Source organism: Odontesthes bonariensis, chromosome 17, assembly GCF_027942865.1.
Source record: "Odontesthes bonariensis isolate fOdoBon6 chromosome 17, fOdoBon6.hap1, whole genome shotgun sequence".
NCBI lineage: Eukaryota > Metazoa > Chordata > Actinopteri > Atheriniformes > Atherinopsidae > Odontesthes > Odontesthes bonariensis.
Genome location: NC_134522.1, coordinates 17,959,956 through 17,978,558, shown reverse-complemented (window position 1 = coordinate 17,978,558; position 18,603 = coordinate 17,959,956). Strand labels below are relative to the sequence as shown.

The following is an 18,603-nucleotide window of genomic DNA, read 5'->3' as shown; positions in this document are numbered from 1 at the left end:
TTTCCAAGAATAAATATAGCTTGACACAATCTGGTATGAAAAAAATGAATGCAGTTGCTACATTTGTTTTGCAGGTTAATTAAAATCCCAGAGAAAATGTAAACACAAAAACAAAATGTAAATCTCTGCAGAATTTTTGGTTTTATTGGTTTTTACTCTGTAACTACTATAAACCAAAATGGGAAAAATTACACTTTCAAATAGTGGACGCAGACCATGGGACGGAGTTTTTGGGCAAGAATTCAAATACATTATCCTAGATGTGACAACGGAAAGCATATCACGTGAAATAAAATCAAAGTAGTTTAATATGTAAAAACTTCAGCCAGTTAGAAACAAAAAGACCAGGTTTCCACGGGATCTATCATGGACTCTAAAAATGACTAAAACAAAGCTTGACCCTAGTGTGTGTGAGTGTCTCACTAAGACACATATGAATGAGACACTTTGGCTTTGTTTTTATTAAATAAATATCAGGGCAAACCAGAGTAAAAACAGAGTTTCCAAGAACAAATATAGTTAAAACTGCTTCAAGTTAAGATAAAACATAAGACCTACTTCCTTGCACACAATACCCCTGAGTTACAGTTTATACATTCACAACTTTTAAGTCAGGTATCCCACACTCGTAAAAAATGGAACTGCTTGTCCAGTATCAAATAGCTTCTCAGGTGATTTATGGCTTTAACCTTCCCAAATAAAAGTAAAAACTGACTGACAAAAAGCCCCAGTCAGCGACAGCCTATGATCAGACACTCACTCCTCCTCTGGGAACTTGAACTTGGCGTAGACAATTAGCATGACTATGGACATGAAGACGCACAAGGAACCAATCACGAGGTAAGCGATGCCCAGGAACTCATTCTTTCCGCCCATCCAGGACACATTGCTGAACACCACCTTCTTTCTCCCGTCAAAGCTCAGAACAGGATAGTCTGGGGTACAACTGTTAAGGACGTACACGAGTAAATACACAGTGCGCAAAAAAAAAAAAAATAAACAAAATTACAGATAATATAAAAAAAAGAAGAAAAAAAACGCATTGACTGTGAAAAGATTAAAAACATACCAGGATTTATATTTACATTTTAACATTAAATGACAATTATCAGACTTGAATAGATCTTCAGTTGCATGAAAATCTAAAAATGTCTTTTTTTGCACCAGAGGAGATCAGTAAGAAATCAAATATTTGTAGCTAAAAAGGATTTAAGCCTGGCATCGCAGTAACCAGTTCCATTGCAAGGGTCACACCGGGGTAGGCAATCACTATTTGCCTAGCTTATTTACCTATGTCAGATAAAATTTGTTTTCTTTTCTTTCCTTTCTCTGAAGAAACGCCTGAGTCACTGCGTTCATTCTGACCACTTCAAGACTGAACCACACCCAACCAGCATAACAAACTGAGACACGGCACAGTTGAGGTTGTAACCCGATACGAAGCACGAGGCCTTTCCAATGCCTCACCTGTTGAGTTCAGCTCGGTGTCTTGAACACCCCAAAAAAAATGTTAATCAAGACAAAGTATCCAACTTATCTTATTTAAGAGAGGTAGTTTTCTTCTTAGGATAAACCTTTTACTTTAGAAATATAGTATCCGATCTAACCAAACATAGAGGCAGCCGCTGTAGTGGACTCCCCACAGCCAAACATGCCATGAATCCGTGTTGAATAACAATAAACTAGATTGTGTTAGAGTGACGCATTAACATAACTTCCTACAAATTGCTTAAATTACAAGAATCACTTTCATTTTAAATTAGACCATTTGAATGTCCTCCGTCATCAACTGATTCTGTCTCCATGAACGAGTGAAAGAAAATTGCACGTCACCATGTTCAAAGTGGCTCACTGGCTTTTTCTTTCAGGGATGTTTAGAATGTCACGCTGAACAAAACACACCCACCTATATCTCTAAGCAACAGCATTACAATCTGTAACACGTCAAAGGATACTGTAGGAAATCTCAAGGGAGTAGTTTCCGGCCGGCAGACCCTCCTTATAATCTCCATCGGTGATTCGTCGATACAGCTTATTGAAATCTGGCAGCGCTGCCGTCCTCATCCACACCAGAAAGTCTTGATTGATGAAGCCGTTGTTAGCGGAGTCTGAGGGGTCCAGCTCGTAAGCGGGCTTTGACCAAAATATAGGTTTCACAGTACCTGAAAATAACACAGCCCACTATTTACTCCTCTAAAATCACATTTAAACACCCCCCCATCTACTAAAACACAAAGACACATCAACATGGTAAACTGAGCTAAAGTTATTACCATTGAAGGCGCTCTTTAGAGGTGTGACACTGGGGTTTCTGTATTTGACGTTGTAGTCTGACCACCAAGCAATCCCTTTTCCGTCAAAGGGCACCTCCTTCTTTGTCCCGTTGACGATCTGGTACAGCTTGAAGGTGTCTGTGAAAAAGTGAACGAAAGAACAAAAATCGAACACTTCTGTTGTGCAGCACTTAAACATCACACCAACATCATCTGAGGAGTTAATGTCATATGTACCATTGAACATGCTGTTTGCTACTGATCCACATGGCACAATGGGTTGGTTGTTGTCAGTCTCGTATGGTGAACAGGTGTCACTGCGAGACTTCAAGAGGTACAGGAAACAGTTTAGTCATCAAACTTCAGATAAATGTCTTTGCTTGATGGGTAGTTGTAACATCGGTGCAGCCTTAGGTTCTGCATATTCTTACATAACTGACTACTATTATCATTGTTGAACTGCACACAAATGTTTGTCTTCTTTATCACAGTGGAGCGGTGTGTATGTGTGTGTGTGTGTGTGTGTGTTGTCTTACTTGAAAATAATCCAGGTCTCCAGACAACTGATTATCATCTTTGGACACCCCGTACCTTCTGTAGTTCTGGAAATAGTTGGTCAAGCCATAATAAAAGAACACAGGCCCCTGCCGTGGAGGAAAACCATAACCCCAAAAAGATAGTCACTGGTCAGCCAAAGAGTACAGTCCAACTTGACAACTTAGCGAAGAGTGTTTATGTGTGAAAATGCATGAAAAGCACTGTTGCAACCTTTAACAGGCTGTCAATGGAGAAGTCCATTTTGCACATACAGTTCTTGACATCTGTGTTTGTGCACTTGAAGCAGGGGGAATTTTGCTTCACCCCGGTGTAGTCCATCTGTGTTGGAAAGAACAATAATTATCAATTATTGATGGCAACAACACCCATCTCCGTTGTCTGTTACGAGTCTGTAAGCACAGTCACCAGATCGCAGACATAGTTTTTTTTTTAATCTATGTGTCTGCACTGAAAACGCACTGCAAAATTGCTTTCGGCTTCTCAGGCCGATGGGACGTTTTCAACGTCAGCGTCCTACCTCCAACACCTGGATGCTCCGAGAAGTGACAAAGAGAGCCACTCCAATGCCGATGAATGCCAGACCGATGAGGACAAAGCCTGGGATAATAAAGCCTGGTGAGAGCATGGGCTGCCATGCCGGAAGCCTCTGCTGAGTGAAGGCGGTGTTGTCAGGCCGGTCGGACGACTCCTGCTCTTCCTTCACCATTTTTCTGGTTCTGGTGTAAAAGCATTCATTGGCTCAAAAGTCTGTTATTGCTCATATCTTACACCTTACCTTACCTAAAGCATGTTGTAGGCTTCTACTATCATGGCATGCTCACCCATCTTGACTATACAAGGTTGGGTTTCATATGTATATGAAACCCAACCTTATATAGTCAAGATGGGTGAGCCTTTCTTTTAATACTCAAACCCTTTAGACTTCCTCATTTCTTTTGTATTTAGTGCTTTACCTTTTCGGTAGTTGAAACAATTGTTTAACACAGCCCACCACTAAAAGATTTCCAATTTCGCAAAATGAATTAAAAAAAAACAACAACATATATAGTAATCTACCATCATATTAGTTCACAGTATAACACAATCAGAAAATAGACATTTCGTCTGAGGCATCTACTTTCCCTCCTGTACCATAACTGTTGCACAGCAATTTCCCTCGAGACAAATAAAGCTTATTGAATCTAGAATCTTGGATAGTATCTGTTACTTACGCGGTGTCGGCTCAAAATGGTGAAACAAAGAAGTCAACAAAACACCGACATTCCTCCCTTTGCGGTGGGTTCGACGTAAAAGCTCACCTTTACCTGGCGACGCCCATTTCCACCTCTTCTTCCTGTCCCGTCCGTCCGGCCGATGCTAGTTTCTTACTGCAGAGCTCAGATCAGTTTAGGGATATTTTTCAGAAAACTGCAAAGTGAGGAAAGCAGAGAGGGAATGCTAAATCTAAACCAGCTTTAAAAATTCAACTCAAATAACGGTATATATCTAAATTCTAAAAACAAACAATGAAGATGTTTTTAAAGGAACTGTGCATAAGTAAATGGGAAGTTGAATAAAATTCGTTGGAGTTCAGTGTCTGTGAACAGTATAACACCGCCTTCTCCATTTGATTGACGGAAGTTTTAACCAATCACTTTGCTCATTGACATTGTGTAACATTTTCCCACTGACCAATCATAGACGAGTTCGTTGAGATAGGACCCGCAACTGTGCCGTCTTTGTGTTGACATCTTCGGAGGACTGAGGGGTATTACTAATATTTTCTCAAATTTGCATTTGCCATTTCTTTAAAGAACTGCATTCGCTGATGTAAATAGATGTAACTTTATTTCCATGTCAGGCTATTAGTGTGCATCTCTTTGTTTGCAAAGCCGCCGCACCTGCTCTTAGCCACATCTCATTGTTAGCATCTGCTAACGTAGCATGGTCTCCAATGATTGATTTGAAAAGTGTGCATTTTAAAACTGTTAACGTTTTTTTGTCTGACTGCAGTTCAACGTTTTTTTTAACAATTGGATTTAATGATAGTGAAATTTGAGTCACATGGGTTATGTGGAAGTCGCTACATGGTAAAAAAAAAAAAGAGATCACATGCTAAGTTCAGTCCGTACTGCTGCTAGCTTTGTTGTTGCTAGCTAATGTTAGTCATTTTGGCTAAAATGGCAATCCGAGAAACAAGATAAGAAGGCAATGCAGGATTGTGACTAACGATCTGGTTAAAACCAAATATAACCCCACGATTTTAACAGGCCAGCGTCCTTTTTTTTTTATTACTTAATTAATTAATCGTTCTAAGGTTTTGCGGGAGGAAATGGTCTCGCATGGCCAGCGCATTAAAGCTTTTGGCAAACATGTCATTCGGCTTACGTTTCTTACTCAATCGATTAGCTAAAAAATTAATTAAATGTCGTGTAAAAAGGCAACATTTTTGTTTAGTTGGTCCTGTTTGTAACTATATTTCTGGTTCTGTCTTCGTTTCTTAGTGTTTGAATGGATATTACCAGGTGTACGGAGAAATGGGTAAAACAAGACAAGGTTACTGTACATTGGAGCCCTCATTTCATAAAACCATGACATCCATGTTCAGTTAACGTCATTTCTATCATCCTGTGATCAGATGTGGTGTTCTTGGGTGATGTATTCCTCAAATGTTCTTCTGTATTTGTTGGCTGTAAAAGAGCATTCATAATGACAAACATGCAGCTGACTCAAGACTTTTATGTAATTATTTTTATTGGAGTTAATTTATCAACCTAACCGTTATTGCCATCACAACAATGAAAGAAAGCTTTAGTTGACGATTGTACTTACAATGTTTGCTTATTATTCTATGCCTCTGAAATATTTAGATCGGAGGTTTTAATGTTGGTACGTTTTCTCAAATCTGACAAATCATTTCCTCCAAGTTGTTGGGCTCCCTTTTTTCACCTTTGGAACTGTGGCCATGTTGTTCATGTCAGCTGACACTAATCAAAACACAATCAAAGACTAGTAACCAAACACTTTTTAAGAGCAGTAGTTGGCCATTAAGGCACAGCAGCAAAAAGGAGCGCAAACAGTTAAAAACAATGCGGAAATATGATATTTTGACTGTTGTAATCAGACAGTTGTCTGTCTGGGCAGAACAGATTACGAGAGGGTGAGATGAAAATTAGCTGCAAACGTAATTGCTTTTGTTTGTTATTTTTAACACATCCGGTCTTAGTTGGGAATTTGACAAAGTGCTGTACAAAATAACTCCCACCTTAGATATTACTTTTTTTGTTCTTTGCCCTTACAACCCATACTTCATCATTTTCATCTAATAATTTAGTGTTTTTATATACTTTTTGAACATTCATAGTTAAACCAATTCACCCCCCCCCCCCAAACTGTATGCAAGTTGGTGTGTTTTTGCTTTCGATTTGATTTCATTCTTATTCTCCATTTGTTCAGGAGAGGCCTCCAACATCCATAATGCTCTCTAGCAAGAAATCCGATGCTGGTTCCTCTTCCTCCTCCTCTTCATCTTCTGTTGGAACAGCGGGTGGTGAAAGGGCCTTGGGTTCTGATGCCCAGACTGGTCCCTCGGCCTCGGCCGCAGGAGCTATGGATTCAAAGAAGAAGGAGAGGTCTTCCCCTAGTGGGGAACCTGGTGGAGGCTCTTTTCCCCACCCGTCAGGTCCTGGGGGGGCAGAGCAGGACGCAGCTGAAGTCCGTAGGACAAGTCGACGCAAGCGAGCAAAAGTAAACATTTTAGGTTTCTGGAGCCTCGGTAGAAGAGGGTTTTTGTTAAAAATATTTCACCGGTGTTTGAAATGACTACATTCGATGTAAGAGTCGATGTATTTCACATAATGAAAACTTCAACTTTGATATTTCTCTGTAGCTCAAGCCTCAAGATTTGTGTTTATTTACCAAGTGTACGCAGAAGTTAAAACGGCTCTTTCCTTTTTTTAATCACCCCTTTTCTGTGTTTGCAGTGTGATGTTAATAGTCTTTGTTGGTTACGATGGTAAGAGTTTCAACACTTTTCAGGAGAGCGAGTGAAACGATCAAATTACGGGAAAGCAGGTTTTAATGATGCTTTTATTGTGCCTACCGTTGCAGGTGGAGTACCGCGAGATGGACGAAAGTCTCGCCAATCTGTCGGAGGACGAGTATTATTCGGAGGAGGAGAGGAACGCCAAAGCGGAAAAAGAGAGGAAGCAGGTCATCCCTCCTCCACCTCCACCACCCGAGGAGGAGAATGACAGTGAACCTGATGAACCATCCGGTGAGTCTGACGCTTCAAAATGAAGCGGTTTCTGTCGAGGGGAGAAACTCGAAGTGAAGTTTAAAAGAATGAGCTTTAAATACTAGCATGAAAACTGTGTCTGATCATTTCCCTTGGGACATCAGAATACATTGTACATGAATCCATTGAATGTTGAAATTATTCAGTGTTGCACTCAGCGTTAAAATGTTTATTTTTAGGTTTGGAAGGAGCTGCTTTCCAGAGCCGTCTTCCTCATGACCGAATGACATCCCAAGAGGCTGCCTGCTTCCCTGACATCATCAGTGGTCCCCAACAGACTCAGAAGGTGTTCCTGTACATCCGCAACCGTACAGTACGTGTAACTCTTTTTTTTTTTTTTTTTTTTTTTTTTTTTTTTTTTTTGACATATTACTTACTTGTTCACAAATGTATGGTTATTGTTGTGTGGCATGATTACCACTGTAATTTATATTAATCTCATCCAGATCCAACTGTGGCTGGACAACCCTAAAATGCAACTGACCTTTGAGAACACAGCACAGCAGCTTGAAGCTCCATACAACAGTAAGACATCAAATTAAGCACGATTCCTCCTTTGCTTTCATTGAATTATTTTTTTCCCAAGCTGAATTGCAGATTTATTGTTCTTTTTTCTTTCTCTCTGTCTTTATAGGCGATGCCGTGTTGGTTCACAGGATACACAGCTACTTAGAAAGGCACGGCCTCATTAACTTTGGGATTTACAAGAGACTCAAGCCTTTACCCAGTGAGTTCACTTCATTCACGTCATTGACACTCGTCTTGATTTGGACAAGTATGGATATTAATGCATTTTTTAATGTACATCCTGCTCGTTGTTAACAGCTAAGAAGACTGGAAAGGTTATAATCATTGGGGGAGGTGTGTCTGGTCTAGCTGCAGCCAGGCAGCTGCAGAGCTTTGGGATGGATGTGACAGTGCTGGAAGCCAGGGTATGTCCCCAACAGCATCTCTATTAAGCAGTTTTCTTCTCGTTTTCTTATTAATTGTAGTTGTACCTTGTTTTCTGATTGTTAATCATACTTCATGACTAATAGCATTATTGCCTCTCTCAATACACTTTTCATTTCTCCAGTTTCAAACTTTACAATTGTGAGAAGTGTACATATGTATGTGTGTTTTTTTTTATATATATATATATATATATATATATATATTTGTGTTATTTATTTGGTTTATTTCTTGACTTTTTTTTTTTTTTTTTTTTTTACATGTCATTTCCATGCAGGACCGCGTTGGAGGCAGAGTGGCCACATTTAGGAAGGGCAATTATGTTGCAGATCTTGGAGCCATGGTAGTAACTGGGCTGGGTAAGAATCTAATTCCAAGTATTGTCCAATGTCAGTAGCACAAGTCTAAACATACTATTGAAATGATAACTTCATATCTGACCGTAACGGTACTGCTTTGACTCAGGTTACAAATTAGTTGTGTCATAACTGTCAATTTGTTCTTGGTGGTTGGAGATCGTACCATAGAGCTTTTGCAGTGACTTTGATCATCCTGCAGAGGGTGATAACCACACATGCTGTATCACTGTCGTGTGTGTGTGTGTGTGTGTGTGTGTGTGTGGTTAGGAGGGAATCCTATGGCTGTGATCAGTAAGCAGGTCAATATGGAGCTGGCCAAGATCAAACAGAAGTGTCCACTGTATGAAGCCAATGGCCAGGCTGTGAGTATCATATTTTTTTTTTTATCAGTAAATTGAGTTTCCTTTTGCCCATTATTATGCCAAAGCCCAATCGATCAAAAACATGTAGGTAGTTGTAAACTGAAATGATTTTCAGTTGTTATATAAATAATAAAATAAAAAAAATATATATCACCCCACAGCTTCACAGATGGCAAGAAGCTAACAGCAGTAGAAGCCTTTTTTTCTATCCAGCTGATGCTTGAAAAAAATACTTGCTTGCCTCTGTCACTGACATTCATCTTGACACACCCATTCCCATTGTTGCTAGCAAAAGTATGTGAACCATCTTATTCAATATCTTGTCCGGGGCTACAGCTTTTTTCTGTACGGGTCTGGCTTGCTAGGCTACCAAAGTCCACCATTTACAATAAAAGCTCACAGTATTATCTCTCAAATGGTTTTCATTTTATATTCTTGTTTTGAGCTGACACTGAGGAATCAAAGGTTCTATTGAACAGCTTTGAGAATTACCGAAAACACTGAATGGGTCATGGTCCGGGCTCGGACTTGCCATCCAAAAGGTGGATCTGATCAAAAATAGTAGTCAACCAGCTCTCATAATTCCGTCAGACAAACAATATAATACCACAGAGGTATTTGCTTAGTTTTTTTTTTCTTAGCTTAGTCATGATTCCAATCAGCAGATGCTTTTTGCAAATGGCAAACTCAAAATGGTAGATTATTTTTTAATCTACACCTCCCAGCTTGTTTTGTTCATTGGATTCCAGCTTTTCCAACTGCAAACTCCATTAAATTTGTGTGTTTTCAATAATACACAATTCATTTATGTGTTTGTAAGAAGGACGGTGGGCTAAACGTATATAAATGTCAGCATGGAAAGGATCTGGCCATATTTTAAGACAAATTTCTACAAAGATGCAGATGCGTGTGTTCTGTTGCGACCCTTTGTTGTTGTCTTCAGGCAGGAATCTGGTTTTCCGTGAGCCACAAAAACACAGTGAACCGTAAACTTATTTAACTGCTTAACCTTGCGTGTGAACAGCAGCTCCACTTCCTCTCAGGACAGAGCAGACCAGAAAACGGATATGGCTTAATGTCGTTAAATTTGGAATAAACACTGTTTGTTTTTTGTTTCTTTTTTTTTTGCCCCTCAGTTTTGTTGTCCATTAAGTGGCTGCAACATTAGTAGGATGTTTATGGGTTGTTTTTCCCAGGGCACTTCCATTGAAGTAGGGAATGGACTGCAGGGCTCTTGAAGCATCCACATCATGTGTAACTGGTTTCCTCCTCTGGAGGAAAAAGCAAATAAAATGTAAATGTTTTGCTTTTGTGCAAACCTGTTTGAGGTTAAAGTTGTGTTTACTCAATATGTTCTCTTTCTCTCCTCCCCCTCCCCTTTTTTTGTCTTTTCCCTCCCATGTTCATCTTTTGGTGAACTGCTAAAGGGTGAACGGTGCACAAGTGTATGTATATGTTTACTTACGTAATCTATCCCTTTCCTCATTTTTCATCTTTTACTGAGAAACATTCATCTCTCTCTGTTTGAATTTCACTTCACGTAACCACTTCTCCTCCATGCAGGAGTTATCTACTTCTGTAAACCTTCACCTTTTTTAAAATGATCTTTTAAAAACTCTTTCATTTAATTTTTTTTCAAATTAAATGAAAGGGAATGTCCACGGAATGAGTGTAAGTCTTAAAAGTTTGTGAAAAAGAAAGAACGTTCTGCGATGAGTTCCTTTTCACATCAGAGTAACTGAACTGTAGTTACAATAACGTGTTAACTGCTATGCAGATATTAGTTTATTGCTGCAGTGGGTTCTTTTTTTTTTTTTTTTTCTTTATAATTAAAAAAAAAAAAAAAGGTAGAACATAGACCGCATGCTTCACACCAATCACAGATTGACTCCCAAGTGAGGCATTTTACAACATTTGACCTGTAAAAATGGTATTGTGATTGGTGATTGGTGTATATTGCGTTTGTGTTACAAAATTAACTGCATGTTTATCGAGATGTGAAATACCTGGAATATTAACATTTGCATGTTGTTGTTTTTTTTTAAACTTGTGGAAAAGATTATGGTTTAAGTGAAAGTACATGGTGATGAATCGATCCGCACACCATTTATTTCCATAGTGATACATTTTTTTTTTATTAAATCTAGCAACCATTCCAGTGGATCTGCACGTCTTCCTTCTGGATGAATAGTTTGTGTGGAGTAATGAACAAATGCCATAAATTCTGTCGAATTTCTGGTTCTCGAACTAGTTTTAATAGTTGGGAGTCGGTACAAATGGTGCCATCTGTCTTTGTGGGGTTCACTTGTGTTTAGTGTGACTTGTGCCACATTGCCCTCATCATGTTCCCAGGTCCCTAAAGAAAAAGACGAGATGGTGGAACAGGAGTTCAACAGACTGCTGGAGGCCACGTCTTACCTCAGCCACCAGCTGGACTTCAACTTCCTCAACAACAAACCCGTCTCTCTGGGACAGGCCCTGGAGGTGGTCATCCAGTAAGTCTGGTGAACACTACATGAGCTCATGGTAGCAGATGCATCCAGAAGAGAGATGCATACAAACCAAAACCTTTCTAATCCTGTACCTGTGTCTGTAGGCTGCAGGAGAAGCATGTAAAAGATGAGCAGATAGAACACTGGAAAAAGATTGTGAAGACTCAGGAGGAACTTCGGGACCTTCTCAACAAGGTGAGCGGAACTTGGGTTTTCTCCTGGTGGTTTGAAGTGGTAGCCTCCAACGACCTCCACGTCGCCACTAACCTTTTTCCCCTGCCCCTCAGATGGTGTCTATTAAGGAGCGTGTCAAAGAGCTCCATCAGCAGTATAAAGAAGCAAGCGAAGTCAAGCCACCCAGAGATATCACAGCCGAGTTCCTGGTGAAGAGCAAGCACCGCGACCTCACCGCACTCTGCAAAGTAAGCTCAGCAGCTTCACAGAAATCCACACAGGAGCATGACAACCGAATCCTCACTTCTCTTCACATCTCAGACACGTCCTACCCTGAAGCCGCACGTAGTTATTTTAAGCGGTCGTCCGTGACTCTCATCGCCACTAACGCAGAACTGTGTTTATAGTGTCTGCGTTTCCATTTGCAGTAGTTTAAACTAAGATTTCCTAAAGTTGAGTCGTAGATGTATCCAAGGATCAGGAGGTTGAACCGCCGCAGCCTTCAGGAAATAAACTTTGATCCGAGGGACAACAGTTGTCAAACAAATAATTTCTAACAGAATTACAATGGGGAAGCCCTGCTGCATGTTAAAGGGGATATTTTACAGACTGCTAGATCAGGGTAGATGCCTCCAAAGAATTTAAATGCTGTTCTGTCTAAGTAAGGAAGACAGGCTGTGTTTAAGTTGTTTAATGTCCTGCTTGGATGTATTATTAGTGAGTGCCGGTGTTTTATTTTTGGTGCAGATAAATCACCTCCACTACTGCTGTGTGTATGTTTTAGAGGGAGGTTTTAGTTGGTTTAAACACAGCTGGTATCGGAACATGATTTGTCTGCGACCCGTGCACAGTCTGAGAAACCACTTCAAGGCTCTGGATCACGCTCTGACGGTCTTTATGTCTGCAGAAATGTACACACGCTTTGAACAAAACAGACGGAGCATTGAAGAGTGTGCGCTCATAACATGCATTTATGACCACTGCGCGTGACGAGATTTTAAAGCCAGTAAAAGGGATGTTTAATTCAGTGTATTTTTGTTTGGATTCTCCATGGTACTCTTCCTACTTTTAGTATTTCCTCAGGACAGGTTGCTAGTTTGGAGTTTTGTCTCCTTGTAGGTGGTATAACCAGACTTTGCTCCGTTCTTCTAGTTCATTCCGTTGTGGCGAACTGATGAACAGCTTGAATTAGCTCTCTTTGTCAAAGCTTTTTGTCCTTTCTACATGACCTGAAACCCTTTGGGTGTGTGCCTCGTGTGTACACACATCCCTCATACGCTCATCTAGTTAAGACATGACCTCCTGAAGTCTGGCTGAAGGTTAATTTGACGTGGAATATTGCTCAAGCATTATTGCAATGAAAAAACGAGTCATTTTAGGGCCCTGGAATGTATTGAAATTGTAATGTGATGTGTTTTTTTTTTTTTTTTTTTCCTTTCTTCTTATGGATGGGCAATGCAACATACTTAGTCTCCCTGTGTGCCTTGTCCCCCGTGTAGGAGTACGATGAGTTGGTGGAGTTGCAGGCGAAGCTTGAAGAGAAGCTCCAGGAGCTGGAGGCCAATCCCCCCAGGTGACACACCACTGAGATAGGACAGCATCGTTTTGACTTATTCTGCCTCTTCACATCGCAGCCTACACTGTTTAAGTCCCACCCAAGTCCAGTTTAGCACAGGTCAGACACGTGAGCATTGGCTCAGTCAACAACGCAACAGATGACGTCATATTTCTGAGGTCACTCAAGGGATTGAGATACAGGAACAATTCTTCAAGTGAAGCTATTGCAGCAAATTTGTGGATGACATTTAGCTCTGAAGAACGGCAAACATTCCTCCAGCTATTTAAGAAAAGCTTGAGAAGGACAAGGAAAGCCAGATGGCTAACATTTAGTGTTTGGTTTACATTGGCTTGTGATATAAATGTTAATATTGATCTCCAGAAGTGTCGACTACAGGCGGTGCAGGTTAAGCACGTCTGTCTAAGCTGAAGCATTATGTGGCTGGAGTGAAAATAGTTTGCTTCATTGTGATGAAAATATTTGCATAGCAACAATGTTTTCCCCTGCCCTGTGGCAGTACACCTTTAGTTCTGTTTATGAAATGCGTTATAAGACGTATTATTCAATCAACAGCGGTTTGAGTTGTGCTAGCTGGTGCATGTGAGAATCTTTCCCTCCCATGTCCTCACAGCTGCCAGCGTACCTCATGTCTCTCTCCTTTGCTCCGTTCCCACAGCGATGTTTACCTCTCATCGAGGGATCGGCAGATCCTAGACTGGCACTTTGCCAACTTAGAGTTTGCCAACGCTACACCCCTCTCCACTCTGTCTCTTAAGCACTGGGATCAGGTATGTACATGTACACATTTCGAAATGTCATGACTATGCGATGTAAGAAATTTATGGAGATGCCTTTCATAGTTTCATATGCAAGAACTTAGTTTAACTTTGAGATACTTCTGATAGTCAGTTGGGTGACATTTGGAGGACTATTGTGGGTTAACGGGTAATAAATATCTCCTCAGGATGATGATTTTGAGTTCACTGGCAGCCACCTGACAGTGAGAAACGGTTACTCATGTGTTCCTGTGGCCCTTGCTGAGGGTTTGGACATCAAACTAAACACAGCCGTGCGCCAGGTCCGATACACGGCATCTGGTATGTGTACAGTAGGTGTGACCTTAAATTGGAAAAGCATCCTAAAGGAAACTACATTTTATAGAGCCACGGTGTTTATTTAAATGTTATGTGTTCCTACTCCAGGCTGCGAGGTGATAGCTGTCAACACTCGCTCCACAACCCAGACCTTTATATACAAGTGTGACGCTGTGCTATGCACGCTGCCCCTCGGTGTGTTAAAGCAGCAGCCCCCCGCAGTCCAGTTTGTTCCCCCGCTGCCGGAGTGGAAGACATCGGCCATACAGAGGATGGGCTTTGGAAACCTCAACAAGGTTGGACTGCTGCAAACACAAATGGGACATATTTCATCAGCATTTATTTGATTGGGTTTCCATCCTCAGATACTTTCTTTGCCAAGATGTTAAATCTGATGCTTGATTCGACAAAACTGATGCTGAATAGCTTGCTGCTGAACGGCAGGATCGTGAATACCAGCTGCAGTAACGTGCCAGGTTTTGTGCACTCCCTCTCGAAATGAGTCATCGCGTCCAAGTCAGAGTTCAAGTTGTAAGGCGCATACTGCGGTGTGTTTCCAACAGGGCAGATTATTTGCTTGCTTTGGAAGATCTCCTGTTGCTGTTTCTACCACAGTCTCATTATGCTGCAAGCTTGACCATCAGCTACCAAAGGGCCCCTGTAGTCAAAAATGTACTCGTTTATTTTTCCTCTGCGGCACACAAACAGCTACGCCACACATCTCATTTGTCTTTCTTTTTTTTTTTTCCATACACTATCAGTGATTCCTCTGCACCTTGAAAACAGAAAGGGCCTTGTTGCTCTGTTCAGTTTCTTTGTGCAGATGGAGTGTTGGACGGTGTGTGGCGAGGGTGGAGCCGGGGCCCGTTGGCGTGAGAATAGCAATCTGGTGCTCCTTCTGCGTCACTGCTGACCCGCCACCTCTCGCACTCTCTCTGTTGCTCGGCATTATCTGCAGCAGGACAGTTTACGTAGCTCGTAACGCTGCCGCAGCACAGAGGAGAATACTGCATGATTATGCAACCTGCGCAGCTGCTACCGCTGTCTCTCCAGCAGAGGGAGCTCCGGCATACACGTGGTGGTTTTAACTCCTGGCAGCAAACGTGCTAAACATGAGATTGTCCTCACAGAAGGTGAAACTTTCTACTGCAATAAGCCTTTGGCTTGTTGTGTGACTTCTTTTTTGTGTTTCTCCCTGTTTGAAGGTGGTGCTGTGTTTTGACCGTGTGTTCTGGGATCCAAGTGTTAACCTGTTTGGTCATGTTGGCTCCACAACTGCAAGCCGGGGCGAACTCTTCCTCTTCTGGAATCTCTATAAAGGTAATGTGATCATGTTCGTCTCGCACGTTACTAATGTTTTTTTTAATCCGCTTTTCTGATGCAGTCACTGATGTCATACTGTATACTGTGGGGATTTTCAGTGATGTGGTACTGAAATTTGTTCATGCATGGGCTTTCTTTCTATTAAAAATGCACGCACACTCGGTGTTTATCACATATTATGACTCTTTCTTCTGCCAGCCCCGATCCTGCTTGCTCTGATGGCCGGTGAGGCCGCTGGCATCATGGAGAACATCAGTGACGATGTTATCGTTGGACGCTGTCTGGCAATTCTCAAAGGCATATTTGGAAGTAGCGCAGTGCCTCAGGTTTGCACATCACTTATATTAAATTTTTTTTTTTTAAATTCTGTTTTTTTTTTTTTTGGTTCTGTAGGATGTCAGTTTGTCTATCTCTCTCACATTGCACTTCCCTGCTCAAAAGCTGCTTTAATCTGCCATCCCTTTCCCATTTTTTTCCCTCCCCAATATTTCAAGTGGAATTCATTCCTGATCTCACCCCCGTAACCACCACACAGAGAGCATATGTGAAAGCACTCGCAAGCGGAGACGCATCCAAACCACCCATCATTAGAAGTCATTTGCTTATGGTTTCAAATGGGAGAAAAAAAATCACATGCGTGCAAACCAATGCTGGAACTGTGCACCAGCCAGCTGTTTACAGGTCCCTCTAATGTCATCATGGAAACTCCTAAAATGTATGCGGTGTTGTCTGTTGTCATGGCAGCCAAAGGAAACTGTGGTCACTCGCTGGCGTGCCGACCCCTGGGCGAGGGGCTCCTACTCGTACGTCGCAGCAGGTTCTTCAGGTAACGACTACGACCTCATGGCACAGCCCATCACACCTGGCCCAGCTATACCCGGAGCCTCACAGGTGAGAACAGAAGCAAAGAATGCTCTTAATGTACGAGTTTGGACGAGTGAGCCAGTGTGTGAGAAAGAGAGGGGAGAGAAGGCATCCGAGCCTGCCCACAATATCCAACCAAGCCAAAGCGAAGCAGTTTATTGCCAACGCAGATGTTTTTTGGCTTTTTTGATGTTGGCACGCAGATTGATGCGAACAAGTTATGTGTTGACTGAATGGTTATAAGATGTGACTGCTACCCTCCACACCCGCACTGCCATTTTAAAAAAAGAAAAAAGACACAAGCTCACTTAAATCTTTTCCTTCTTCCATCAGCCCGTCCCCCGTCTTTTCTTCGCTGGCGAGCACACCATCAGAAATTACCCGGCGACAGTTCACGGCGCCCTGCTCAGCGGCCTCCGAGAGGCTGGACGTATCGCGGATCAGTTCCTGGGTGCCATGTACACACTCCCCAGACAAGCCACACCCACTGCCACCAGCAACCCTCAGCAGGCTCAGCCCGCCGCCAGCGTCTGAAATGGCCTCTCATAGATCTCGTCGGCTAAAGACTGTCCTATCAACTATAGCAGTTCATGAAAAAAAATGTAAAAAGAAATGTAAGGGTTTAACCTTAAACTCGTAACATGTTTGTTTGTGAAAGAACTTGGAAGTCCCCAAAAAGAACTTTGTATTTTTGCCTTCAGACTAAAAAAAAAAAAAAGATGAGTTTTCTTTCTTCACTGCAGCATTTCAGTAAAATCTGAATCTACGAACAGTTTGCCTGCATTTACCTTGGACAGATGGACGCAACCTACCGCAGAGACTGGGCCTCCCATCGAGCAACAAGGAATCATTAACATTTTTATCTCCTAGCAGTGTAGTAATCCGTTGTGAACTTTATAAATGTGTGGAAAAACAAAAGCATGGGTTTACTTTTGGTTGTTGGATTGACTCAATGTCTTACACCTCATGTGGACTTTGCTATTTATGAGCTCTTGTATAAAGTTTAAGGAATGGTTGAAAACTTCTTTACTAAATGAACACAAACTGAAAACCTTCTATTATCCGCAGCAGTTGGCCAACTCAGTAGCAAACGCTCCATGAGACCTTTTCCCTTTTGAAAGAAGTCCCCCCCCCAGATGTTACACTATGTGTCTATCTTGGTATTCTAAAGCTAATGGGATTTCCCGATACTGTAGCTGTGTGCCTCTTACAGTTAATTTATATCATTTAGGCAGCAGTGTAGTGAGAAAGTTTGTACTTAGAGCTAAGAGAAATGGCTTTGTTTAAAGAATTGTGAATGTCTCTGTTGCTTTTGCAGGTTTAAGTGTTGTTTTGCTTGTCAGCATTTTTTTTAATTATTATTATTATTTTGTCAAATGGTTTGTTATTAAAAGAAGACCAAAATCTTGGAATCTGTATATTTTCTTCCAAATGAAACAAGATTTTAACATTCCAGTTTTCTAACATATACAGAAGCAAGATGGCAGCTTCTGCTTTGACCCCCCTGTGACCCTCCTCCATTGCAGGTCTGGCCACTTCCCAGGATCTGCGGTTGTGTTTGTGTGCGAGAGGGAGAGATGAGGGTCCCTGGCAGCATCTCTGCATAGTGGGGGATCTGATGAATGAGGGAGGGAGATTAAAATGGTCAACCGTGAGCTCGGAGCTTTTCTGTAGAGCTGGGCTTCGGGGCTCTGTGCCCCTCTGTTTCCAGGCCCCGCTTTCTCTCAGCGCTGTGGTTATTATCGTGACCAAAGAAGATGTTTGATGTAACAACAGTAATTCGAGCTGGGGTTTTGGACTGCAGCACTCTGATATTTTCACCTCTTTGGTAAACCATGTGTCTTACTGTTGACTAGTGAGGTTATTCTTCATGATTACGTCCAGCCCACATCAACCGATTACTCGATAGAGCAGCAGACGTAGAAAGCCAAGAGTTGGAGATCTACTTGATTAGAGACTACTGGTATAAACACCTCCCTCGTAATGCTGCGTGTACTCGTGACAATACCGTTGATCATCACATTTTTGATTGCTGCAAAACCTAAAAGGTACACTCTGTCCTTTGAAATAGCAAAACGTACATTCGAGTTTTCTAGAGGATGAATCCAGACCATGACTTTTCCTTTGGCACCACAATCAGATGCAGCTTTCAGTATTCTTCGGCCAAAACAAGTGATTTTCCCAGCAGCCTCAGCACTAATTGTTATGGCGACTCAGCAAGTCTTTGATTATTGTTATCTACTATATACCTGCATATCAGCATGTTTGCATTGTCAGTGTGAGCATTTTTAGCATGCCCCTGCTGTAGATTACATTAAA

At 41.6% G+C, this 18,603-nt stretch overlaps 2 protein-coding genes across 7 annotated transcripts; one reads left to right on the top strand and one right to left on the bottom strand.

Moving 5' to 3' along the window:
- Positions 1-122: 122 nt before the first annotated feature.
- On the bottom strand, positions 123-4,304 carry tmem30b (transmembrane protein 30B). Of its 2 annotated transcripts, none has more exons than XM_075448236.1 (8): positions 4,130-4,304; positions 3,349-3,547; positions 3,042-3,149; positions 2,810-2,917; positions 2,511-2,598; positions 2,274-2,411; positions 1,956-2,162; positions 123-935 (listed from the first exon to the last, which is right to left on the bottom strand). In XM_075448236.1, exons 2-8 carry the CDS (start codon positions 3,535-3,537, stop codon positions 757-759), a joined length of 1,017 nt encoding a protein of 338 aa, XP_075304351.1. In that variant the 5' UTR covers positions 3,538-3,547; positions 4,130-4,304; the 3' UTR covers positions 123-756. The 2 variants fall into 2 exon arrangements, with proteins under 2 accessions (XP_075304351.1, XP_075304350.1); XM_075448235.1 differs by lacking the exon at positions 4,130-4,304 and adding an exon at positions 4,043-4,129.
- Positions 4,305-4,502: 198 nt separating this feature from the next.
- kdm1a (lysine (K)-specific demethylase 1a) lies at positions 4,503-17,696 on the top strand. 5 transcript variants are annotated; one of them, XM_075488134.1, is made up of 22 exons: positions 4,503-4,578; positions 5,315-5,351; positions 6,267-6,557; positions 6,918-7,086; positions 7,287-7,420; positions 7,554-7,632; positions 7,742-7,834; positions 7,933-8,039; positions 8,336-8,417; positions 8,685-8,779; positions 10,207-10,224; positions 11,132-11,274; positions 11,376-11,466; positions 11,559-11,693; positions 12,945-13,018; positions 13,680-13,791; positions 13,968-14,100; positions 14,206-14,393; positions 15,303-15,417; positions 15,619-15,746; positions 16,165-16,311; positions 16,618-17,696. In XM_075488134.1, the coding sequence occupies exons 2-22, from the start codon at positions 5,322-5,324 to the stop codon at positions 16,816-16,818; spliced, it is 2,565 nt and encodes an 854-aa protein (XP_075344249.1). In that variant the 5' UTR covers positions 4,503-4,578; positions 5,315-5,321; the 3' UTR covers positions 16,819-17,696. The 5 variants fall into 5 exon arrangements, with proteins under 5 accessions (XP_075344249.1, XP_075344248.1, XP_075344247.1 ...); XM_075488133.1 differs by having other exon boundaries at positions 5,315-5,366; positions 6,921-7,086; XM_075488132.1 differs by having other exon boundaries at positions 5,315-5,366.
- The last annotated feature ends 907 nt before the right edge of the window (positions 17,697-18,603 follow it).